Genomic DNA, 27339 nt, shown 5'->3' with positions numbered 1-27339 from the left:
TTACCATCATCATAACCCAATATTGGTTCCACACTCACAATGCGTCTCTCTTTCCTACCTGTCGTCGGTGAGCTGCCTGAGTGACAGCGGTCATCCACCAATGACGGCACATTAATCAGAAGAGCCCGCGACACCTATTATTGCACCCTGCCGTTGCCATCGTGACAGGAGGAGGAGACGATTGCAATCCACCTCAGCTTTGTTCCTCGCGCTCGGTCACTCAAGGCCCATGCCAATCAGTGCCAGTCAATGCCAGTTTGAATTGGCAGGGCCATACATCATAATAGATGGACTGCTGTCCCAGGTGACCCCCGTGTCTCATACCGAGCCAGCGCAGGAAGATTGAAACTGTCAAAGTGACATTTTTATGAAAATCTGGCCTGATACAAAACTCTTCCCATTCCACATTTGGCTTGCTAGTTGGGTTTGTTTGTTTGTTTTTGTAGTTAATGTGTATTTGGCTGAAAATAGAAAATAAAGATGGCATGATAGTGAGAATGATACACTTTTATACCTCAGCAACAGGTAGCAGTCTTATCTTTTTCTTATGGTTATTTGTATATCATACAATATGTAGTAAAATTAGGGGTCACCCATCACAGCATTTTTTATATTTAACAATGATGATTTACAGTATTTGTTCTTTCCACACATATTTCTCCACATAGTTTCTACATGCATGCAACAAGTGAAAAGCCTGTGCTTCTTCTTCAATGAATAAATCCATTCGAGATTCTATGGACACACAAAATATGGGCCATTGTCCGACAACTCGTGTAGCCAGCACACTTTCATTTCCACTCTGTTTCTGAGTTCGTTAATCACCCGTTAAGTGTTGTGGTTGTACATGTAGTAGAAATGAATGTGACTGCTATAACCTGAGAAGGGCTTTGTAAGCTTTGAAATATTCCAATTACATATTTTTAAACCTGTTATCCAATTATTTATAATCATCGATTAATCTTTTTCGCTCTCTGAGCTTCGCTCTCACTTTTGAAACAGGCTGATTCTCCCGGAATAACAAACTTAAACGCTGGATTTCTTTCAACATAACACAACTCTGGTATCGCACATTCTGTGTATTGTAGGGATGTGTGCTCATCTTTACTCCATTCATGAATAGAAGGATTGAAATTGAAAAAGTATTTTTTTAATCACTGCTGTGTGTCTCTCTGCAGCTGGCGAGGGTCCCGGTGGAGGCTTGCAGTCAATACTCAACCTGCGGTGACTGTCTTGGATCTGGAGACCCCCACTGTGGCTGGTGTGTCCTGCACAACATGTAAGTACCACTTGACATACAAATTATCACAATTATACAACTCGTAATCTTTACACAAATACTGAATTTCCCCACTTGGTTCACTGAAGCTCTAACATACTAACTAGACAGTTTGGGGGTTGCTCTGTCTCGGTTGTTACACTCCACTAACTCCATGACGCCTGGGCCACTGCCCAGCTCTCCCTCCCTTGCAGCCTTTGAGCATTCAGGGGACTCTCCTAACCATCTCAGGGCGGGTCTCAGATTGCTTTCCTGGGGCTCGGCCTCGTGCCAGCACCCCTCTAAGATCCATTACCAAACCTAACCACTGGCATTGTTTACTAGCTGTGTAACCAGAGCCTGGTGAGAGCCCAGACGCTGTGGGCGACTGCCAGGCTCTAATGGGCACCTCTCCAAACTTTAGCCCTGACACAAGGAGAGTGATAGCTTCTGTTATTAAAGGAAACTGCTGAATGAGACCTCAGAGATTAGCTCATTAAGAACAAATGATTCACTCTCACCTTGCTTACCTGTCCTCTTCTGAATGTTTATTCTTGCTTCACCTATAAGCTTTTCTGTCTGTGTGTATGTCTGTCCGTCAGTCTGTCATTACCTCTATGATACAAACTCTCTTTTTCTCACACACACACTCAAAATCACACACAATCACACACAATCACACCCCCAACTGCTGTCAAACCCTTGTCCCCCAAGATTGAAGAGCGAGATAGAGCTCCACTGTAAATTGAAAATTGCTTTCTTGTGTTGATGCTAGCCCTTGGGTTGGTTGTGTGCGAGTGTGCGCGTGTGTGTGTACTTTTGTGCATGCGTGAGTGTGTTTGTGTGTGTGTGTTTGTGTGTAGAGACTCAGACAGAGTACATTTAGCACCTTCATCCCTGCTGGCAGTGAGAGGACATAGCGAGGGCAGAGGAGCAGTTTGAGTGTGAGAGGAACATACTCAGTGAAACCAGGAGAGGAAGCGGTGGAACATATAGATTTAGAAAGTGAGAGATAAACGTCCAGAAGACCAATGCATTTTTGTAAATTTAAGCTTCTGAGAGACAAGATCTGTGTAAAGACCAACAGGGACCTACAAAGGCTCTGAGTGGGATAGAAAGCTGATTGTGAAATAGTGAAAGACGGAGAAACAGAGGTTAAAGGTCTCCAGGGTAGAAAGTGCATAAACAGAAAGATGACACACTCAGATGTGTTATGGGTCTCACACCAGTAGTTTGAGTCTCATGCACATACACAAACATGAATGAACGCATAGTTTGTGAGTCCAGAAGTTTTATTTTTATCACAGTTTCTTGAATAACACTCACACACAAAGCATATGGTGCATTTCAGATAAGCATTAAATCATTTGGTTTAAAAAAAATGATATTTCCAGAGATAAAGTAGAGGAATCAATCCCAAAAATAAGAAATGTGGGACACCAGTGAGTAGCCTGTGCAGATGTTTGGCCCCTGGAATGTGCTCGTAATTCAAAGCGCAAGCGTTCGTGTGTGTCTTTCTGTCTCTCTTACTGTGTGTGCGTGTGTGCATGTCTGTGTGAGTGCGTGTGTACAAACCCATTAACACCCTGGACATCCTCCCAGTCACAGTAAATGGGTGGCCACAGATTGGCCTGTCACACTTAGCCTGATAGAATCAGCTCACCTCAGCTCACCCGTCTCTTTGCACAAATACACACAATGGCACGCAGACAAACACACACACACACACACACACACACACACACACACACAGCTCTCTTGCTGTAGAATTAGTGTCAAGTCACCGAAATGAGAAACAAGTCCAGAGAGAGAAAAAAGCAAAAATGCCATTTTAGTTGCATTAGGTGTCTATAGGTGTTTGACCATCACAAGGGCAGACAGGGAGATTACAGGTGGTGTGTGTGTACACGTGTGTGTGCGTGTGTGTACCATGATATCCGTGTGCGTGTGTTTGTGTGTGTGCGTGTGTGTGTGTGTGTTTGAAGGACAGAGAGGTTGTGTGCTATCACGTCAGTTGGACAGTTTTCCCTCTCCTTCACCCCTCTGGCACTCAGACACACTCAAAATGCAAAACCCAGTGTAGCTGATCGACCACAGGTTTACCTTTCCCAGAGTCCCCCCCACACACACAGACACACACCCTCCTCGCTGCTCTCCAACCCCCAGCTTGTGAATTCTTAACAGGGTCTTGGTGTAACCGAACCACCCCCCCACCTGAGTGCCTCCTCCACCACGAGGCGGCCAGGGCTTTCTACCCACTCTATAATCACCTCTGTTTGCCTGCTATTTCTCATTCTGTTCACCACCTGACATTTTTGTTTTGTTAGCTTCTTGTAAAGTTAAAATGTTGGCCTTGCACTAGGAAATGCAATAGACCCCAGCGTTCTTAGCACATATTTCATATTTGTCTACCAACTAAAAGATTGCATTGTTTTATTTTATTATCTCATATAAGGCTAATATATCAGAGGCTAAAACGTATTAATTTATAATTTGCTAATGTTTTTTTTCCCCTTCTGTTTCTATTCATTTCCTCTTCCTTAGAAATGTGTTTAAACATTGATGGACAGATGAAATTCAGTGTGACAGGCTTGAAACTGCAGCTAGTGCAGTCTACTAAATGAATGCTATGCTGAGTGAGGTCACATTGATGTAACTACATGTTGTCCCACCAAGCTACAGTATATATTTCACTCACAATCATATATATGCTCTTTAAACATGCCATTAGTTTCCCACAGGTCAGTTTGTCCAGTCTCCAAGGGGTAATTATGAAATAATAAGCACATAAAAAAACACATTGAGATGACAGGGCCTTGGATGTTGTGTTTTAACAATGTAATAAAATGAAGGCAGGGGTCATGTTAGGTTAGTAATGGTGCCTGACTGTTAACAAGCCTGAATCCTAGTCGGATAGAAAATATTGCTGCAGGACTTGAAAGCATCCTAATAGAAAAATGGCCAATCTCAGTGACAATGCAGCAGAAACACATTCAGTCACTAGTTGTCAATTTTCAGATTGTCTTTTTTAGATGTGTCTTTTCATGGCGTTCTCTCCAATCAACAAAGCGTAAGTGTCCATCACTCCAGATACTCGTCACCTTCCAACTCCCTACAGAGAAACATGCAACAGGTATCGCTGCGTACAATTTAAATATGCCGAAGGAAAAGGAAGTCAAAAAAAGAAAAAGTGCTGTCTCGTAAGAAAGATAGTGTGACCGTGAATTAACAATGCATCAAGTGTGTCCTTGGTGAGTAGGTCTGACACACACACACACACACACACACACAGGCGCCTGACCCAGAGCCCTGCTCGTCAGGCATCTCAGCCATAACAAATACAACATGTCTTAACGCAAGCTGAGCTATTTGATATTCAGAGGGTGGAAATATTCATCCTCTGTCCTTCAGTCCCCCTCTCGTCTCTTCTCCGGCATCTTGGAAGAATAACGTTTCTTTAATTCTATCACTCCAAGAAGTGACAGGAATAAAATAGAAAGATTTACGCCCGGAACACTGATTTTAAAGACCTCAGATAAACATAAAGTGTTAGTAATTGAATAGCTGCAAACATCAGTGACTTGTACAGCTTCTAATACTTCAGTATCCACATGTTCAAAGTAAATTCAAAGCTTTTGTCTTTTTTTCCTCCAGTAATACTTAATATCCTCTCATGTCAGCCTCCAGTTCTCTGACTGGCTGTAAGGGCTCCTACTCAGTCACATCTTGAAATTGATTAACCTGACATTATAGTATGCAGCCAACGGGAGGAACAATGAATGAGCATCCATAAGTGAATGAATTTGATGCTGTCAGCCCACAGGGTCAGTGTCTAGCTCTGCAGAGGAAAAGCCACAACAGATGCATGTATATATATAAATATATCTTATAATTGATGATAGTTCTTTCGGGCTCGCATTGCAGCGTTATGCGGTGAAATGTTGTTTCCTGGCCCGGCCACGGTGAAAGATATTTCTACTCAGGATGAGAACAGACACCAAAACTCTAGGAAGTCTAATCATTTAGAATTCACACACACACTCTCCCACCCACGATTACTTTGTGCTGAAGGAGCGGTGTTGAAGTGGAAGGATAGAACGCTGCTCTTCTTCAAAGTCTTCCTCCAGATAGTTTGTTGTTCCCAATCAACCTTGAAATCACCTCACTGGTCTGAGAGCAAACAGACGTGCAATCAAGCTCTCTCCCTCTGTCCCTCTCTTTCACACACTCTCTCCATCCCCACCACCCCTGTCTTAGTTGTATTATATATATTTATATAAATACCCTTCTTTCTACTTTCTTTTGTCAGCGTTGCCTTTATTTACTCTATAGATCGGTTAGAGGAGCTGTTAGAGAGAACACCAGGGGAAGAGGAGAAAGACGATCAATAGTACAGAGGGAGGAAATCAACAGGAGTGGATGCTGCATTAGTTGTGTGTGTGTGTGTTCTTGTGTGTGTGTGTGTGTGTGTGTCTAATAGCAGCCATTGTCCTTGACAAACACCGCCTATTTATTTATAAAGGCAAACGTCTTCAATAATCAGCCACAAGCTTGACTTTGAGCGTCGATGTGTTGGCTGTATATAGATAAACGCTGCTATTTTTCATATTAAGTATATATTCTGTCTCCCGGCACTCCGCTGCCTCTGTTCAAGCAAACCTGAAGCCTCACCTGTCAGCCCAACTGTCTCGGCCTATCAAAGTCAGGACTGGAGCGCTCTTCTGCCGAGATGCACGACTTATGCTAATGTCTGTCGAGCGCGGCGGGTGAAACTTTCCGCTCACATCAGCCCGTCCTTTTCATCGCTCCCCTTCTTTCCACTCTTTTACCGCTGACATTGGATGTCATACTCTGTCAATCAGAGCCTCAAGGACTCCAACATAAGATTACCTCAAGGAGACGATCCGTCGAGATGTGTACAATAGCAACCTTAAATACATATATAGGCAACCTGTCATATGCATATTTTATATATTTTTGCGAATTCATAATAATGAGTTTTTGGCATTTTTTATCACATAACAAAATGTTTACCATGCCGATGTTAGGTGTTTTTTTGGCAGCGCAGCCTCACTCAACAATACACAAAAAGTCAGATATGGAAAATTTTGTGTTTTTTAACTTTAAAAACCACAACTAAGCTCAATGAACCATTTTTTCCATGTTGGAAATTCAAGTGTAGGTTGTAAATGTGAAGATATTATTCCAAAACTAATATAACATCCAGCTTCTTATAACTATCCAAATTAAAAACTGTTTGGACATATACATATTTTTTCTTTTAAGCTATTCAACTCTTCAAAAGAGTTTATATTTAACCTGTAGAGCAGAATGCACAGATTCACACAAGTTCAGCCGATTAACACCAACCAAAACTTGCAGAGTTTCCAGACAGGTCCTTCCCGAAAGCTGTTTAATAATCACACATATCTTCTTTTTTATAGAATACGTTGACGCTCTATAGTCTGACAATGCATATTCATGTTTCTGTGTGGTTTCCATCTACACTTCAGTCCCCAAGGCTCTTCTCCAATGAGCCAGGGTGTCAGAAACGTTATGGATACGTTACCTCCAGTAATTCTGTCAGCTGTCAGTTTCGTAAGCGGTTAACTATGGTGTCACCGGGCCCGTCACGTGTGACAGCCAGACAGATTGGAAACCATATTTGGAGAAGCAGCTTCGTCAAATTGAATGTCATCTTATTTGGCACGGGTGTTGAGAATATCTCTGGTAACCCGGTGATATCGGTGTCAATTTGGAACAAGTGGTGCTAATGTTGCTATATCTTCACATTAATAATTAGTTTGACATATCTCAATCTCTGCTTTTGGCTGCGATACTGGCTGGAAATATTCCCAGAGTGCTGAAATCATCTTCCCTTCTTCTCCTTTTCAGTTTCTCTTTCTCTCTTCAAACTCTTAATACTTCTGTGTGAGTGTGTATGTCCGTGCTTCCATCAATCCACTCACGGTCTGTGTTTATTTAACATCAGTTTCATATCATACATTTTTTCTTGCACTTGCATGTGCACACGTGATCTGTGTGCGTGTCCGATCCCAGTAGAGTTTGTGCTCTGAGGCGTGTTTTGCCCATAAAGAGCATCACTCTCTCCCACTCCTCCTCCTCACTCCTCTCCTCTCTCCCTCCAAACTCTCATAAACATCGATCCCTCGTCCCTGAAGTGGAATGGGGGGGACAGTAAACTCGTCTCTGCCTCTGACCACGGGGCAAAACCCTTTTCCTGGTTCATTAGAGAAGGTCTGTCTATGCAATCAATAGTAAACCTCCAGAGATAAACTGTGATATACAGGGGAGTCCTTATGAATCAGTGGACCACGTCAACCGCCCACCTCACACTGTTATGGGTTTGACTCTGATTGCTCCGACAATCACATCCACTGATGCACTTTTTCCTCTTCTAGAATCACACAATCACTCCTTGATAAACAGTTGTCAAAGGCGTGTAAAAGCTTAGGATGCTTCAGGAAGTCATAAATAAACACAAATAAAATGGCTGATATCACTTGCGAGTAATGCGGCGAAGCTTCCTGTCCTCTAAAGCCTTTGTATTCCCAGGACATCCTGGGCTCCGTCAAATGAATAACCTTTAGACGGGAGAAGCTAATTGGCAAATCCACTGAACGTTTTTTTTTTTCTGTCTCTCGCTCTCATATTCATTCTGCACCGTCCGCCGCTACCTGTCGCTGTGCTCACAGTCATCCGTTACCCCAGTGCGCTCATTACTGTGGTATGCCACACTAATTCTAATTACACTGCCGCGCCACAATTAGCATGCGACCAAGGACGCATTGTGCTTGGTTGCGGCAACCGCTGGCCTCCCCCTGGAGACGGCCTCTAGTGCTCTGGAACATATTGTTGGCAGGGAAAGGCACCGATTACACCAGAATAGTTCCTCCACCGTCAGTAAAAGTTAATTTGTTTGAAAACACAAGATACAACATAAATACACTCTTTACTCATTTACTTTATGATACAGACAAAGAGAAACATGTATTAACTTTCCCATAAGTACAGGGACTTAATAAAAACAGTAAACAATCCATAAAATGGAAATATTACAGTTAAACTCTGCATTTTATATAATTTTAAACAAAAGTTAGTGGTGTGGATGAAGTCAATAACCTCTCTTTCTAAATGATTACAGACCTATTAGATTTCAAAGCTCCTGCTTCACAACTTAAGCTTCTTAAAGAATTAGTTGCAACCATAACAATTCTCTGCTCGGCCTCATAGTCCCCAGTGCAGGAGCAGGTTTTGTTTTCAAGCAGAGCTACAAAAAGTCTTGGGCAACTCAAAGTTAGATTTATTCAAAGTTGTTTCTTTGATCTGGAGATTCCTTGCATCTATGGCACTGGCTCTGATGTCTGTGCCCAGGGGAGGAAGTGGCCGTCCCCCTGAGTATGGGTGACTGGTTTCATCCACCGCCACCCCCCCACCTCCCCTTCACCTTTCACTGGATGCTAAGGGAAGTTGAGAGAAGGGAACAAGGCCAAGAAGTGACAGGGGCATCAGGATGGAACGGAGTGCTGCACCTCCCAGTCCCCTCTCAACTGTCACCATCACACACACTCACACACACACACACACACACACACACACACACACACACACACACACACACACACACACACACACACACCAACACCAACCGACCACCAGCTGCACGCTACCTTTAAAGTCAGGACCATTGCTCACTGTCACCTATTGTCACCTCACCACACACAGGGAAACACTGGGAAATGGAGATTCACACACGGGCACATTCTCACAGCGGGGGGAAGGTGTCTCGCTTTTATCCAGCAGAGCAGGAACCAGACACAGGGACTGACGTGAGACAGAGGTGTGCTGACAGTCAAAGGAAGTGCAGCTACACGCTGATGAAAGGAGTGACACGGACAAGAGGGAGAGAGAGCAGGGCTGAGAGATCCCCCAGTGAAGAGGAACCGGGATGGAGAACAATCCACCTCCCTGTCTCTCTCTCTCTCTCTCGTTCTGTCTGTCTGTTCATATCTCCCTCAGCCAATCAACTTCAACCTTTGCAGGGGGTGTATCGCATAGGACCCAAGCAAGTGCAGCGTGCCGGAAGTTTTTTGGACCAGGGGCTCTATTGAAAATCCACAGAGACGCCTTCATTTATTTTAACGTATCAAGTGCACTTGCGTTCTCTTTAATTGAGACACACCCCCAAAGGTCACGCTCCAGCTTGACAGGAACTGGTCGAGTAAATTAAACTCTGAGAATCAGGCACTCCTAGGGGTGTGTGGTATCACGGTGTATATAATAACACATCATCAAATCAGATTTGTGTACTTGTGTTTGTGTGTGTGTGTGTGTGTGTGACAGAGAGATGAAGGAAGTTGGTACCAAGTTTTTGGCCCCAAAACTCATGTCAGAGAGAAACAGTTGCTGCTTGTGTGCGTAACAGAGGGGAATATAGAATTTATAGAGGTTTTGGAAATAATAAACTCTAATAGCCTTCCATTTTATTCAAATTTTGATGGAGCATGTATTGATCAAATCATGCCTCGCCCCTTTTTTCTATATACATGTTTTAAGAGATTGTTTTTGGCTCAGGTTGCTTTATACCTATGCAAACTCTCAGCAGCAGTGTAACTGTGTAATTTTCCGCTCAGCTGGTGTTCTTGCTTTGGAAGAACCTAAAGCGGATGGCTCAGAGATTTCTAGACCTGGGGGCATTTACTTTGAAGTTTCTATGTCTTTGGGTTTGGGCTTATAAGAGAGACACTGCTGTGTTAGTGTGTTAGTGTGTGTGTGTTTGTGTGGTGTGTCTGTGTGCGTGTGCGTGTGTGTGTGTGTGTGTTTGTCCACAACGGGAGAAGCTGGGTCATGGCCAGTGGGCCAGGTAATGACTCTCCCACCGGTTCCTCCATGTGGATTTCTGCTCTCTGGACCACCTCTCTTAATGATAGTACATGGTGGCCCACTGTGTGTGTGTGTGTGTGTGGCTACATGTGCAAGTGAGAGATGAATCCCGGCTGAATGTAGATTTGTGTCATTTGACTGAATCTGACATGGCTGCTGCTCTACAGTCACTTATACAGCCTCAGGCTATTAGTATGTATAGGATTCCATACAGTGTCTGATGATGCATGGCTGCTATGATAATTGGGTTTCAGTTGGACTACCGAGTGCCTATTTGTTGTGTATCGATTCACTGCAAACAGCATTATAAACAGCCAGGAACCGAACAGAATAACACGACAATCACTTTAAAAGTTTTGTTTTTTCACTGCTTGAGGATTTACTTTAATTAGTATTATTGTATTGTATATTAAAGATAAACCGATGCTTGTTTATACTTGATGTGTGTGTGTGTGTCCACACTCTTGCTGGTTTTGCTTCAGTGACATAAGCATGGGATTGAGCTGCAGATGCCAGGACCTGGGCTTTGTGAGAATTTAATAGCTTTCATTTCCCAGCCTGCTTGACCTTCCCCGTGCCTCACATTAGATATGCATTACACCTGAGGTCTCACATGGCCAGATACACCTGCACCCTCCCTTTAGTATATTCTCTCTCAGCTCCCCTGAGCCCCTGCAACCTGTGCCCCATTGATACTCCACTACTCTCGGGCACAAGGGATTAAGAGTGAAATTATTTTTCGTTCCCATCCAGTGAAAATGCCTAAGACCACTGTGTGATACTTACTTTGGTTATTGTGGTATTATTTTGTTGCTTTGACAGTATACACTGCACTGGATGGTGAAAGTAGTTTCTCTCTTTAAGTTTTAGTATTGTTCAGTTTGACCATTTACAGGATAAATGATATTATACATACTTTAAATCCAAACTGTATGAATCAATAAGTTATCAGTGTTTATCATTTTATTTGAACTTAGGTGACTTTTGAAGATAAACATATGAAGTCTATGGTACTGTGCCTGCAGTGAATTAGACTGATTACATTTTTGGTCTTTGTGCACAGAGAATAACTTGATCATCTTGTTTCCGAAACATTATAATGAAAAAATCTACATCTACATGATAAATAGAATAAAACATATCTTCATGATCATCTAGCTTTGAATTAGCCATGACATCCTCATCAGCTAAAATTGCGGAGGCTGAAACTCCGCCTCTGCCCTCTCCTCTCTCCTTAGTCTCTCTCTAATTGTATCACCTTATCAACGGCTGGGAGAAACAAGAGCGCAGATTAGTTTCCGTTCAGGGCCAATCTAATCCTTTCAGCTCGCTCCTCTCATCATGTGTCATTGTCAGTCCGTCAAACAGCTCGGCGCCGTGTTTACCAAGCAAATGAAGGAGCATCGGACATCTGACTCCCCGCGAGACAGATTGGCTTTTTATGATGATTTCAAATCTAAATTGCTTTGATTTCTGCGTTTCTCTAAATGCCCCATTGTCTGATGTTTACAAAGGGTGGGATTGTTTCATATTGTTGCAAATGATGCAATCTTCTCGTCTTTCAAGGTCTGTCTGGATAGTAATTGAAGACAATTATCCAGTGCTTTGCTTTGATAATGCTCACCACTTACATCAGCTAAACCATGTACGGCATTATCTTCAGTATGCTTTCACTGAGGCACCAAATCAGCCCGAGCCGCTGTGTAGATTCCCCTTCACAGCAGCGTGGATACTTGAATTAATCCAAATCAATACGTCTACATGTCCTTCACATCGGGGAGACATTCAGTCAGGGTGTAGGGCAGTTTAACAAAGGCAAATGTGCATCTGCTAGTCAGGTTCTCAGATATGTTTTTATCTGATATATGCAGCTTAAAAAGCAAAAGAGAAATAATGATATTAAAGTAGTAGAGCCTCAGTGATTAAAGGAGTGTTTTTCTCCACGATTATACTACAGCTGCTTTGAGATGTACACTGTACTCTAGAGAACCTGCAGATATCGTCTGATTCCAACTTTCCAATTCTGAGAGTTTATGTCTGAAATTAGCTTTCGTAAAATAAATTCATTGTAATGGAGTTTACTCTAGTGTGAAGATGCAAATCAGAGGGTTTAAACACTTACAAAATACCAAAACACCACACATTAGTCATACGTTGTTGCAATGAGCTGCAGAAAAAGTTAACCCAGGACCTATTTTTCACTGGTGCTCCCTGTGTTATGTTGGTGTAGTCGTCTGTGAGGTTACTCTTCACTCCAACATTGAAGTAGGCTCATTGAATTGAATGACGAAAGCCGGCTTCTTCTTCCTCTTCTTCTTTTCTTTCTTTTGGTTTTGCTGTGGATCTGTTGCCCGTCCCTCAGGGAGGGAGAGATGAAAAGAGGAAGAGAAGCTTCCCTGCGTGCTTCGGGTCTGGGATGTGAAAGCTAATCATTGGACCTGTTGTCTGTTTCATCCTCCACAGCAGAATCTGTGACCTTCTGACTCTGACAACAAGAACAAACTTATGGTCCCTGCAGGGCTATTTGACACTTCCATAGATAAACATGCAAGCAATACAATTCACTGGCTCACACTATACCACCTTTATTTATGGACAATATGATATTTCAGATTGGGTGAAGACAGTAACAGTATGTACAGTAAAATCTGGCACCACAAATATCATGACTGGACAAAAGACAAAACACAATCGATCTACAATGCATCAATCAATCAATCAATCAGACTGTATTTGTATATTTATTTCTAATTCAAACACTCGTACACCCACAAACATATACAAGATGAGCACACTTTTACAATGTTACTTTTTCCCTCGGTGTCAAAAAGTATTAAATACTGGTTATTATTTAAGTTGGTTAAATGAAGCACATTTATTCACATGTTTGTATTGATTGATTGATTGGCTTGTGAGGCGCCGTCAGCTTGAGCCGGAGGTTCCACAGCGGGGGGGCCGAGGTGTTCCTCTGACCTGTTTGCCTGTGAACGAGTTAATAATGCACATCGATGTATGAATCAATTGTAGCAGAATATTGGGTCATTTTGAAATAAAAAGAAAGATTCATGTTGAGCGAATGTGTAAAACGAAGTGTCTACAAACCTTAGCTCTGCCTCCTCTCCTTCCCCCATGCAGGGTGTTCAGGCAAAATTATTCCCATGTGGCTCGTACACCTATTATTAGTTCCAGGAGGGTGAATACAAGGAGGAAGTGGGTACAGGGAAGTTCGATCTTACTTTAAATATAATAGGTATCTATTTTGGAGCAGGTGCATATTTTTAAGTTTGTAGTTTTTGATTATATGGTTTTTCGAAGATTGATGTGAGTGTTTAATTTTGTAAATGGAATGTCCCAGTCACTTGTTGGCCTCTAAACTCACCCTGTGTTAGTACGTGGAACGAGCAGGCACGGTTCTATGTGTGAATAGAATATTCCTTTGCTGAGACGTCACCCAGAACCAGCGCCGCTCCTCATTTCCCTCCTTTCGGCTGCTCTAGCAGTGCCTCACTCTGTATATACTAGGTAAAACTGTGCAATTGTGGATTTTCCGTGAGGATTGTTTGCCCGGGGGTACTTATATGATGCGGTCTTATTAAATCAGGCCTGGAAAAGGAGGAACAGACAGGAGTGATAGAGGAGCACAAAGGAACCCGAAGCGATTAAACCCCTACTCAAACCGGCTTAGCAGGGAAAGCTTCACAGAAAAGCCAACAATGGTTCCCTTCCTTTAAATCTTGCCTCTCGTTTGCTTCCCTTTCTTGCACTCTTTACCTCTCCTCCCCTCCCTCTCTACAAAGATTATTGCTTTTCTTTTTTTCTTTATGTCTGTCTTCTTCGCGGCACGTTAGGCTGCTTAACTTTACAATACATGTGTCAGGTCAAAACCCACCCTCCCTCAATCTTTGCAATTCCGGATGAACATTTTCCGGCTGCACAAGGTGTTACTGTATCTCAAGACGTCGAACGCCTCGAAAGTATTTCTTTCATTCATTCATTACGACCTCTTCCTTTCTTTCTAGTCTTTTATTTCACTAAAGGAGTTTCAGGGCACTCTCTGGATTTAACTAGGCTGCTAATTGCACTGCAACTTTTTTCCCCGTCCGAATCAATAGGGGATTAAAGTTGGAATAAGTTTACGAGGGGATTAGATGAGAGGAATGGTGTGTGGGTGTGGGGGTTTCCAGGAAAATAGAAGGTTGAGGTTATATCAAAGTTTGGGCCGGTGTATAACTTCACAGAATTTCTCAAAGGTCACACTTTTATTCTCAGTTTCATCATTGTTTTGTCAGCCACTGTAATGTTTGACTTCCAAACTTTCTATGCTGCAGGAGTTGGGAGAGAGGGGAGGGAATGAACTGCAGCTCTAATACCCTGCTCACCTTCAAGCCCATTTAGATGTTCAGACTTTTGGGGATTACCTTGCAGTATATCAAGGGATAGAGTTTGGAACAGGAGCCAGGAGCTACTTACAGCACAAAGGGCCCAGGCAGCCAACTCCCCAAAACACGGTAATGGACTGGATTAGACCACCTGGTATGGCTTTAGGAGAAAAAAAAAAAAAAAAAAACATCCCTTCCTCCACCAGCGTCCACCTGCACTTGGCATCGCCCAATGAATGCCAGTCATTAAGACAGCTTTTCAAAGACCAGGCCTACCTCGCTCCCAGCGGACCAGTTCCACTTCCACATATAGAGCAGCCATTGTTTTAAATGCAACTGCTCCCGTCCCCCTGGAGGACCGGGTTTCAATTCACCGGCCACTGTAGCTACTGCACTGCCAGAGAGGAAATATGATAAATGCGTCTATCTCCGTCCGTCAGGAAGCAGCGGGACATTCTCTTTTTCCCAGGTGCCAACAGGTGGAGAGCCCTGGTCAGGTTACCGCATGCCTGCATGTATGTGTACGCGTGTGCGTTAGTGTGTAATACTTGAATAACACACACACACCCCCCCCCCCCCCTCTCTCTCCCTTGTGTTGTTTTCCAGGTGCGCCAGAAAGGAGAAATGTGAGCGCTCATCAGAGCCCCGCCGCTTCGCTTCGGACATCAAGCAGTGTGTGCGTCTCAGTGTCCACCCAAACAACATCTCTGTGTCCCAGTTCAGTGTCACGGTAAGAAGAGAGAAATACACAATAACCCGATCTCTAAAGGCTTGTGAGGCTGCTCACTGTTTCATCAATAGCAGACATCAGAAATGTCGTAAGCACAAAGACAACAACAAGCACAATTCACTTCTCACGAACAATAACCCTATTTCATTGCATTATATATCAACAGGCTCAACAACATCAATAAGAAACCAGTAATAGAATAACATGATCCTACATTCAAATTGATCAAATGTAATAAAATGTGAATTAAAGTATTTGAGGAAGAAATGAGCAAACGTTTGTTTCTAATTGAATGCGATGCTGCTGAGAGAATCTTGTCTGGCACGTTGACAATATAACACTCAAACGTAATTTGTGTTGCGATGTAATTATGCAGTAGATAGTGATTAGAAGCCCGTGTTAACTGTGTAATCCTGCTTTACATTATTCCACTGGCTGCCAACACGCATCCCGCCAGTCGCGACCTCGCAACTTCCCACGTCCAGTGAGATACTCTCCCATCAAATGTCAACAAACATTAACGGCACAGAGTTTTACCTCGGCTGTGTTTATTGTGATTGTTGGCAGCTAAATGTAACTCTCTCCCCCCCCCACACCCCCCCTCCCGGTCGTTTCATTGTAATACAGCTGCAGGATTTAAAGGGTCTGAATGGTATCGATTAATTCACAAGGGCCTGTTGATCCATTGCAACAAAAAATATCAGGAATTATAGAAAACCTGTTTGGAGGGAAAGTGATGTTGCCGACTTTAATGACTTTGCTTCATTAGCTGATTTAGCCTGAGCTGCATTTGAATGTAATTAATCAAATATGGACCCGTGGCTGTTTTCTCACTTGCACTGCACCTGGCTTCACCGTCACCAAAGGCCTCTTCTGATTTGATGATAATTTTTCACTGGGACAGGAACAGGCTGCTACTAATGTGTTTAAGTGACTGCGCAGGTGTGTGTGTATGTGTTTATTTCCCTTTGGGTGTGTGTGATATTACCAGAGGTCAAAGAGGATATTGAAAGCGCCTGAACACGTCGTGCTGTTTTATATCGTACACCGCTTCCTATTTTTATTCGTAGAAATTGAGCAAGATAACAAATTTGAAAGGTTTTAAAATGTAATAAAAGTCCCGCTGACCTTAACCACCCTAAGTGATGTCACATTTCAATTCCAATTTCCTTTTTAATGACGGTTTGGAAATTGAATCTCAAAGACCAAGTGTATAAAATATTCAATATGATTTTCTAAGGTCGAGCCTGAATGACTATTCTCCATCCTTGTTGCCCTGAGGGTCACACAGGGTGTTGATTTTCTGAGGTAAACCTCAGCACCGCTCTAATGATATTCATAGTGTGTGTGTATACGTGTGTGTACGTGTGTGTACGTGTGTGTAAGCCTCAGCCTTTTGAGAGTGTTTAACCTTTTCTCCGCAAGCAGGCTTTACCCAAACGCCGTGCCACCGATCTCCCATCCCACTGATTGCAGGGCAGAGGCCTCGGCCAGACAGACAGGGGCTCCTCCTTAACCTTTGTGTTATCAAATATAGAGAGAGAGAGAAACTGAGACACTTCACTTCTGAGATCAGATCCATTTAAAGAAAAAATGATATGTTTTCTCTGATTTCAAATTGTTATGCTATAGTGGTTTTGCCTCTATATGCATGCATCTGTTTGTACAACAGCTCTAAATACAGATACAACAAAACTGAATGCATTATTTGTGTGGAAATAGCTGAAAAAGTAAATCAGCAAACATATTAAGACTTTATATCTTACTATATAATTAAGTAAGTACATAGTCAAATTATTATGTTTTTTAACATTATAATAAACAATGTCAGTGGATCTAAAGTTCTTTCTCTTCTTTTGAGGCTTATCCGTCTGCTTTTAAATAATTGTCTCTCCCTTTTTTTTCTTACCATGGCTACATGAACAGGCCATCATTATACATCTGCAGCCTTAGACATGGGGTTTTAATGTGTGCGTGTGTATGTGCGGTGGGTGTTTGTGTTCACACGAGTGGGTTATTTTCATATTTATTCAGCCCTGCTGTGGCTGAGCGTGGCCGTGACTACTCTAAATGTAATTGAGGGAACTCGAGGTCTGGCTGTATCCCCATTCTTAAAGGGGAAAAATAAATTAAAGCGCGAGAAGAAGACAGCGAGAGGTGGAGGGATGAGAGGGAAGATGTGTAGGAGAAAGACGCCCGGTCATGCACTGTCCATCTTACGTGGGAAGCTGTGTTTCTGTTCTCGTCCACGCTGCCGTCTTTTCATTAAACAGCAATATAAAAACAGCGCGGGTCAGCCCTTCTCCGGCGCTGAGGCAGCTTACAGCAGCACATCACAAGTGTACCGTGGACTGTGCTTCAAATCAATGCCTGGACCAAGGCCCGTCGAAGACACACTTTTCTATCAATATGTATATTTTGGTCTTGACCCCGCTCCACCTGCCTCCCTGACCCTCTTTCTTTTGATTTCTTCCCATTCAAGAACCGTGTTTTTTTTTTTTCTCTCCCTCCTGCTCCACCTGAAGCCACTTTCTGCTCAGGTGCAGAGAGCTTACACAGCGTTTCCCAGTGAAGTGAGAGATTTGCATTATATATTTCCCAGAGTCCTCTTTTCTTACCCTTACCATCCGCTTTTATGTATGCCCTCCCCCCCCCCCCCCCCCCCCCCATTCTTCACTGCCTCATTTGTTCACCTTCCTGCTGCTTCTCTTGTCCTCACTCCGCACTTCTTTCAGCCATCTACATTCAATAGGCCTATTCCGTCTCTTCTAACTCCTCATTCTTCCCTTTCCAATGACTTTCAGCATTTATCAATTTTTTTCCCCACACTTTCTTCCATAAAAACACGTTTTTTTCTCCCGAGCGAGCCGCGGAGTCAGGACATTAAGATTGAACGCGAAATCCATACAGCTCATTGATGCCACAAGGCATTATGGGAGGTGGTGAGAATGGCAGCAGCACTTGCGGCTGTTAGAAATGTACGGTTTTAAGAAGCTGCTGTCAGTGTTTTTACGTATGACTCATTCAAAAGTCCTCTGGCCACTGACCGCCCTGCAGATGGATCCTCACTCTGCACAGATCTTGCAGCTGTGCCTCTCAAGAGTCACATTATGGTGCCGTCGTATTTGAAAGCCGTGTTGGCCCTGAAACAGAACTGAAGGGCTCCCAGATGCGGGGGGGTCTCGGTAACATGAAAGCTTTGATTTCTTTATCTCTGACCATGAATTTGATGGAAATCTTCGAGCTGGTAAATTTCTGATTGAAAGAGGCCACAGGAGACTCGTTCAATATGTTGAGCCAAAGCATTTATTGAAATCGGATTGGTCCAGAGAAGGAAGTTAGAAGGTGTAATACCATCAAATTGTGCTTGAGGCAGTATTTTCCGAACCGGCTCACATGGAACTTCACTTGAAAAACACAATATATACAGTACAAATACAATTATTCTAACTATACATATATCTGTATTATCGTAAACACTAAGGGTTTATTCCTGTACCCTGTAATACTTAGAAATAACTTTAGTAACTAGCTGTCCATGAGATACTTGCTTTTTGTTATGAATATCTACTTTATCATATCCTATACACCATGTGAGTCGGGTCTGTTCCACAACCACCGCTGCTAAGGCAGCAGCGATCGGGGGAATGAGCCAGCTTGACTCTCATCAGTCGGGTGGAGACAGACAATTCACTCCAGTGAGCGACAGTAAATGACATGTCAGCGCGACCTGTGTGAAGACACACGCACTGGAAATACACAAAGACCTAAAGAACTTAAAATAAAGGAAAAGTTTCATAAAAGTCAAAGCTGCTTCCTAATGGATCCAATGATAAAATGCACTTTGTCAATGAAATTTCACAGTCGTTTTTTTATTTTTGTAATTTTATCTGATGCTACTTAATTAGAGAATCAGAGCAACTGATATTATATTACAACTATTAAGTAATATTCTTCTTCTCATCTACTGTGAAGTGAATGTTGTGCAGGAAACGCATACGGCTGTTAACACACTTCCCTGTTTCCTCCTCTCGTCCTTCAGTTGGTGTTGGAAGCTCACAATGTCCCCGAACTTTCCGCTGGTGTCAACTGCTCCTTCAAGGACCTGGCTGAGATGAACGGCTTGGTGGAGGGAAACCGGATCAAGTGCTTTTCACCTGCTGAGAAGGAGATGCCGCGCCTTAGCGTGGACAAAGGTGAGTGTAGATGAATTGCATTCCCATAGAAACCCATTTTCAATGCAAACGTGTACCAGTCACTTTTTCTGGTCATCTCATCTGCTGCTACCTCACTACATCTGCTGCCATTTCACTTTCCAAGAAGTATTTTGTACTTCTCAATCTATCTTTGCATCCTTTCTACCTTATAACATTTGAATGTGTACTACGTTGTGTGCTTATGTCACTTGAGTACTTAATATGTTGTGTATTTACTGTGTTTCAATCCCGTCTATTTCTGCTACCAGCCTGTAGATGTCATTGTGCCATAATGTTTGCAATGTGAACATAAACAGAAACTGACATCAGCATAATCTGCTCATAAACCTTCAAAATAAAATAAACTTGCCACAGTCGACATTAAACCGGTTGCAGAGCACATCTCTCGGCGAGGCAAACACTCATCAGGAAGTTTTCCCTTCAGTCAGGATCATGCTACACATCTAAGTGTTATATGAAATTTTGTTTCCTCATTGCCGTCAGTATCTCAGCAGGCCTGGGAGCACTGCCCTAGGATAAGTTTAGTAATTGAGTGAACATTGGTTATTAGGCTGCTGTGGGATCCACCCTCCCTCAAAGTGGATGCGTTCCAGAGGGAGTGATGGGACCCCAGTTAACCCCAGTGCAGAAAGGAGAATATCAAACGGCACCGCCAAGTGTTCTTCTCACCGCAGTTATTCAGCTAATACACAGCCTGGAGATTACACAGTCCCTGCAGACAATGTCACTGCTTCCATTGCTTTCAGGAGGCAAACAGCTCAAACATGTCTGATGTTATTCCTTCCACAAAGCAAAGAAGAGAAAACACTCTTTTCTTTTTTTTTTCTTCCTCCTGTCCCCTTGCTCTTCACCTCCCCTCTCCGTGGTTGGCTAAGCCCGGTCTAATTGAACTACGCTCCCATCTGGGAAGGCCTGTCCCCAGGCAGCCAATCCTTCATTACCAGCCCTCAGTGTGTCCTCATGTTGAGATAATGAAGATGCCACCCTTCCATAGCTCCACATACCAAAAAAAAATGAAAAATTAATGAAAAGAGAAAATAAACTGAAGAGGAGAAGATGGCGATTCCGTCAGTAATGCTCAAAATTTGAATTAAGCTCCCACTGATGGTGTGGGAGCGCTCAAGAAAATCATATTTACACATTTTCACAATTTAAAAAAAAACAAGGTTATCTATCAGTTGTTTAAACACAAGTTAAATCTAGACTAATGTCCAGGAACAGTGGGTAAGATGATGAGGCCCTTTTTTCCTTTATTCCTTGAGTGATTGCACGTGAACAGAAAACATTAAACACACAAACAAACACCTCTGCAAGAATGTAATCCAAGATCGACGGCACACAGATGCACGGCTGACAGCGAGCCTGAGGGTGCTTCCGGGAATTAAAAACATTTGTTCAATATTTGCCTTGTCAGTCATATGTAAAGCTGGTGATTCTGCAGTTATGCAAATGTGGACGTGTAAATATGGACTCGCACAAACGAGGAATATTTTACTTTCTCCCGCAACCATAAAAATGCTTCTATCCTTTTCCTGTGTCAGGAAGAAGGAGGATACCTCCCATTTCTTCCTGTATTTGAACCTTTCATCTCCCATTTTTCACCAGTCCTCATTAGTCTAAGCTCGGGAAGGGTAGATAGTGGTAGCAGGCTTCAAGGTAACATTTAGGTGGCCTAATTAGGACAGATCCGTTGTCAGCGGTGCTTTTACCGGGATTGATGAATGATTCCTTCTTTGTTAAAGAGATGGAGTGAGACACGGGGGAGAAGAAAGAGTTGCCGTGTGGAGGGAGGCGAGGGGACCTGTGCGTGGAGATAGAGTGGTGATGAGAGAAGGAGAGGTGGAGAGAGAGAGTGAGAGAACGAGAGAAGGAGAGAGGGAGCAGTTAGATGTGTGGATGTGCTGTTGAATTAAACATGAACGCCTTCATTAGAGCCAGACAAAAGGACACACCAAATACAGATGAGGCACAAGCTTATACACACACACACACACACACACACACACACACACACACACACACACAAATAAACGTATGGTTTTTGATTCATCTTCTTCCCCTTTTACCTTGTCAAAGATACTCTCAAAGACTTTTCCCGGGGAATATTTTCCATCCCAAGGGAAAAGTGTGTGAACCTGCTCTTGTCTTTTCTAAGGTGGAAGGGATAGAGAGACTTAACCCAACAAAACCCTCCTTCTCTCTCTATCTCTGTCTTTCTAAGACACTACCTTTACCACTGCAACAGGCTCGGCACCTGTGGCTCAAAGTGATGCAGTCATATATTCTGCATGAATGAAATTATCATCATAAAAGCATTAGTCCTAGAATCTGTCCACATAGCTGACATGCTACTGTTGCCTTTATATTACTGTAATATCTTCTCTTCAAAAGTGGGTCCAATTAACAAGGTGTCTTTTGTTTACCTGTGCAAAACTGTCTTTGTAACAATAATAATTTTGATTATGACTTATTCCCTCCAGGTGACCACCAGATCGTGCAGCTCTATCTCAAGTCCAAGGAAACGGGCCTGGCTTTCGCAAATACCAGTTTTGTGTTCTACAACTGCAGCGTCCACAAGTCGTAAGTCCATGTCTCCTTATACCCGTCAACTACTTTTGTGCAATGTCCTTGATGGGTCGGACATGGCGTCTCCCTCTATTTTAAGAAAATATATTGTTTTTAAAGTGTTGGAAATATTGTGCGTTTGTTCTCTGGTATATGTGCTTCAGTTCAGTGTTCAATTCATACCACTTCCTCTCCTCTCCTCTCCTCTCCATGCAGGTGTTTGTCCTGTGTGAGCAGTCCCTACCAGTGCCACTGGTGTAAATACCGACATGATTGCACCTACGACCCACGCACGTGCTCCTTCCAGGAGGGACGGGTCAAGAAGCCTGAGGTGAGCCCCGAGACAAAAGAAGTCTTCTCCTTGATTTTATTTTGTTCTTCTTAGGTTAACACCAGTTATACAGGTATCACCCCCTCCCACAGGTGAGACCCTCAGTGGACGCTTGATCTGTGTTCAGGGAGGTGAATATCTCCTGCAGCACCTCTGCCTGTTGGCTCAAAAAACTGTGGCCCATTAAGAGCACATCCAGGACTCCCCTTGGTTTTAACGCTGACCAGCTCCAGACAGCCTTTTCTTAGCGGGCCAGCTAACTAATAAACCACAGTGACAGAAATCGAGGGTAAATGTTTGGCTACATGAGACTAATAGCCGTCATTCTACGTTTCCCATGCAAAAAGAGTAATGTTAAAAGGATGGAGACACCTTTCAGCCGCAGAGCTTCCATCTGGCTCGGGCCTCCTGGCATGTCTCGCTCTTGATTGCACATCAAAGGGCAGTGGAAGCTAATAAAACTGAGCCATTTCCTCTCGCCCATCCCTATTCTCTGCGACAGCTTACTCTGTGTGAATTATCAATAGTATTGGCAGCCAGTCCTATTCCCGTCGAAGCAGAGCCCAGTGTAATTAGGCTGAACTGCTGCAGAGGACAAGCTCCTCGCTGGATGGGGTACATTCAGTGAAGCCCCCCCCCCCCCCCCCGACCCGCCCACTTCTTCCAGCGAGAGAGGTCTCACTCAGATTTAGAGGCCCCACCACAGTGGCTGCCTTCACAACAGTGCAGGGGGGTGAAGAAAGGTCTGGACATGTGCCTGGATAAGTATTGTATACAACATCTCCTGTGGGTGCACAATGTCTGTCTCCTTCGATGTATTTCTACGTGTTCACAGTCTTCGCCCGCCTGCGCCCTTGCCAATTGACGGTAGTTTTCCGGCGAGGGCTTTACAGGGAGTTAGTGGCCTGTTAATCCTAGCCTGAGGTGAGCTATGATGAAGATCACTAGTGCTCTTGTCTGCGTTGGCAGACGCTTCACGACAGGCAGGGACAAGCTTAGCCAGATTGCCTTCTTTGATGAGCAGTCTGCTCTCAATTGCTTTATTCCACCCGTGTTTCCCCTGAGCCGTTCAACCTGCACACACGATATTATTTCCTTTTCCCACCATTTTCCATTATCCTTTTGAACCTTCTGCTTAGTCGGACCCGAGCTGGCGTCTTTGCAGGTTTGCTTTCTGCATGAAGTCAGGCGTCGCTGGTCAATATTGACAGAGGATAATAATGTGCGAATCCCTTCCTATTGTGTTGCTGCCTAAAAGAAAGCATAAATATAGTCAGGGGGGATTTGGCATTAGCACATTAATGACAATCCCTCTTTTTGACAGGTGTTTTTCAGGCTAAATGACTTTTAATTTGCTTTTAATTAACCCCTTAAATCCAAGGTCGTGTGTTTGCTGCCAGATTCCTTGTTGTCATTTTGAATTAATAACTTAGACACACACAAACATCCACTCATTGAATCCTTCCCGAATTTCATGAAAGGAAAACGAGTCAACTTTGCTTTATGAGACGGGACGGCCTCTTTCTGCTGGAGATGTTTTTTTTGTGTACTATTACAATTAAGGGATTTCAGGCAGCGATCTGAATAATCCCTGAACACTATGCTAATGACTGAGGCCGTGCAAATCTCCCGACTGCTTGAGCTTGTTGTTAGTATGCATGGCAGGACGGAGGAAAAGCCAGGCCTGGGTGTACAGTGGGTGCCTTTTTATTCATGCCAGCAATGATATGGGCACCCGGATCAGACGTTTGCCTGTTGGCACATTAGCACAAGGCCACGTCCCTGTTTGCCCTCCACACATCTCAAGGACTCAGCCGTTCTACTGAGCCTCGCTGACAAAAAAAAATGCACGCTGTTCCAATTGGTTACATGGAGTAAAGTGATTCCTGACCACACGAATATGGGCTGAGATGTTTACCTGCATATTTATCACTTTTTCCACACATAAGGCAACTGATTAAACTGAGGACACTTCCTGTTCTCTTTCAACCAAAGAAGAATATTTCCCTTTTCCTCTACTTTTTTCTACAACACAGTTTCTACATTCATCAGCCTCACTGAGCACATCTTCCTGCTGGAGCTACTTCCTGCTGAGGTGATCCATGCCCGGGAGTTTATTAACCAGTGAACTTATTGATCAAGTGATCAATATAATTTTATTAGAGCAGCTAAATGCCAGGAGTAATAGCTGCTAGTTGCCGGTATTAGCCAGGGATGGTGGAAAAAGGTGTTCTGGTTCGATTCATGGACAAATCGATGTCATACCCAGGCAGGGACTGTTGAGGAGTCAGTGGAGTATTTACAGAGTGAAGTGAAAAAATCGAGAATGAAAGGAAATGGAACAAAGTGGGAGGGAAATTAATGAATAGATATATTTAAAGGGAAAAACTAAAGAGCTTTGGATGCGTTCATACAATCTGTGTCTTATTTTTTTAGTTTTGGCCCCTAGCTGGCAAGGTTATACATGCTGTACATTTAAGTTACTAGATAATGAGCGTAACCAAGAGAAGTCAAACCTCAGACAACCCCAAGTTATAACAAATCATATTGTTCAAGACAAAGGACAAAGAGGCTGAGAGAGATTGACAGGAGACAAAAGAAAGCTACGAGAGGATATTTGGGAAAAAAAGATTTGAGGTAAGGATTGAGTGGTGGGATAGGAGCAAGGTGAAGAGCAGCAAGGAAGGAGGGAGCGTGAAAAGAGAGCAGGAGAGTGTCTTTGCCCGAGGCTCTGTAGGAGATGATAAGACAGAGGCCAGTTAAGGGGAGCTCTTGGTTACCGCAAGGTGTTGTGTGTGTGTGTGTGTGTACGTACGTGTATGGAAACTTAAGATCCTCCTCATCTTCACACCTTACACTGCTATAATTACGGGCCTGCCTCTCACTCGCACCCTCCCTTGCTTCAAACTATGCCAAGGGCTTCTACATTCACAGTTCCCACTCGGCTTGCTACTCTCTGTCACTCTCCCCATCTCCACCCTTCACACCTCCCACCAGCCTCTAATTATCAGATCTAAGTAGGTCCCCGAGAAGAAGAGAAGTCAGGGAGGAGAGGGGGGAGCTGGAATCAGCGCGAGGGAGAGTTGATAAGAGAAACGGGAAGGGTCAGCGAGCGAGGCAGGCAAAGATGAACAACACAGGCTCGGTTTGGAGAGAGAGAGATAAATGAAGGAGGAATAAAGCTTGAAGAAGAATCAAAGATGAGGTCAGAGGAAAACAACGAGTCTGTGATAGAAAGAGGAGAAACGAGGGATAATTATTTAGGAGAAAAAGAGAGGCGCCAACATGTTTTTCAGAAGTCAGCGCTTATTACGTGGTTATGATGACTCACTCTATTGACTGGTACTTTTCTCTTTCCGGTGCTTTAGTGGTTGGTCGTTGATAACAAGGCTCTAGGTCTGTCTGTCACATCTTCACACAAACAGACGGTTTCTCTCTCAACTACTAATCAGACAGAAAGTGTTGTTTTACACAAAAAACACAAATTAAGTTCTCTAACTCTACTGGTATCTACCTTTGCTTGTGGGATTTGTTTACATCTGTCAAGGTTTTGAGATAGTCACCATATAAATGGAAGCTTCTGTCCCTAGAACTATTTGCCCACTACTCAGTTGAAAGTAATGTTAATAGCTTCTAACTAGAAGTGTCGAGAAAAATCTGTCCATTAATCCATCCATTCATCCATCTATCCATTCATCCATCCATCCATTCATTCATTTAACCAACCAGCTAACCATCCATCCGTCCATCCATCAATCCTTGAGACTATCCAGGCTCAGGTTACTGAGGAAGTTGGCCAAGTGGGTATTACACAGACTGTTACTCTAAATTGTAGGAATAACAATTTACAAGAAATAACTCACTGTATGTCAGTACTTATTTGAGGTAAATGACTAAACGTTATATTAGTATGTAAAGGGGAAATTATGCTTTAATCTCCACTATTCTCCCAGATTCAGCCCTACTCTCCCTCTCTACCTCCTCTTAGAGTCAAACAGTCTTCGTGGGTGACGAGTTGTAAATTCAATTTGTTCTGCCCACGTGATGTCACTCAGCTCGAGCGTGTGCATATTTATGGGGCTGAGCGTGTTTGTGTAGTGCGCCGTGTGTGTACATGCATCTGGGCTGTGATTTAAAGTCGCTGCTCCGTTATTTATCACACCTCAGTCACCGGGGGTCGAGGGGGTGTGGAGCAATAAACGCACTGGCATTAGATCAACTTAACGCTGACATGAATCTTAACGGGCGACAGCGAGCATCACTGCCAACACCAGCAGCATCAGTAGCCAACTAGGATACACACATGTGATTGTCCGTACCACAGTGAAAGCCCCCTTGGCCTCAGGGCCTTCTGGCAACAGTCATGGTGTATGATGAGTGTGTGTGTGTGTACATACAAATAAAGATGAGGAGAGGAAAAACACAGGATGTTGACACATCATGAATTTTTCATTCTTGTTGAAGCAAATAAGGAAACAGATTTTGTTTAATATGTTTCTAATATGACCATTTATTTTTTATTTTAGATCTTATTTATTTAGGCAGACAAGGAATGACAGGTTCTAGTGATAGAAAGGGTGTGTGTGTGTCTGTGTGAGAGAGAGAGTGTGTGTGTGTGCATAGTCTGTAAAGAAATTACTCTGATGTCGGTGTTGTAAAGAGAATTTGAAGGTGCTAATGAAACGGTGGAATAGTGTTGATGTGTGTGTGTGTGTGTGCGAGTGTGTAGTCGGCAGCTGTTTGAATTTGCATCCCGAAGTTTTCCATGACACGTTGGCAGATGATGCAAGAGATGCTGTCTGGCTCTGACTTGTGGCGTTTATCTTACACTACACTGGGATTCCAAGGCTGTAGTTTCTGAATGTGTTTGCATACATTTGTGGGCGCCCGTACCCTCACGTGTCAGAAGCCTTCACCTTGAATCTGGCGACGTGTATGGCAAGCCTTGGGGTTTC

General features: G+C 43.4%; 1 protein-coding gene across 1 annotated transcript in view; it reads left to right on the top strand.

The window, feature by feature from the left end:
- Positions 1–27339, top strand: part of LOC128429188 (plexin-A4) — a 49447-nt gene that overhangs the window by 14115 nt on the left and 7993 nt on the right. The window contains exons 3-7 of the mRNA XM_053415469.1: positions 1179–1279; positions 15148–15271; positions 19314–19467; positions 21969–22068; positions 22270–22384. Coding sequence (XP_053271444.1) covers positions 1179–1279; positions 15148–15271; positions 19314–19467; positions 21969–22068; positions 22270–22384 — 594 coding nt within the window. The remainder of the gene's footprint in view (positions 1–1178; positions 1280–15147; positions 15272–19313; positions 19468–21968; positions 22069–22269; positions 22385–27339) is intronic.

The sequence above is a fragment of the Pleuronectes platessa genome, chromosome 22 (assembly GCF_947347685.1).
Source record: "Pleuronectes platessa chromosome 22, fPlePla1.1, whole genome shotgun sequence".
NCBI classification, from domain to species: Eukaryota; Metazoa; Chordata; class Actinopteri; order Pleuronectiformes; family Pleuronectidae; genus Pleuronectes; species Pleuronectes platessa.
This window is presented reverse-complemented; position numbering and strand designations above follow the sequence as displayed.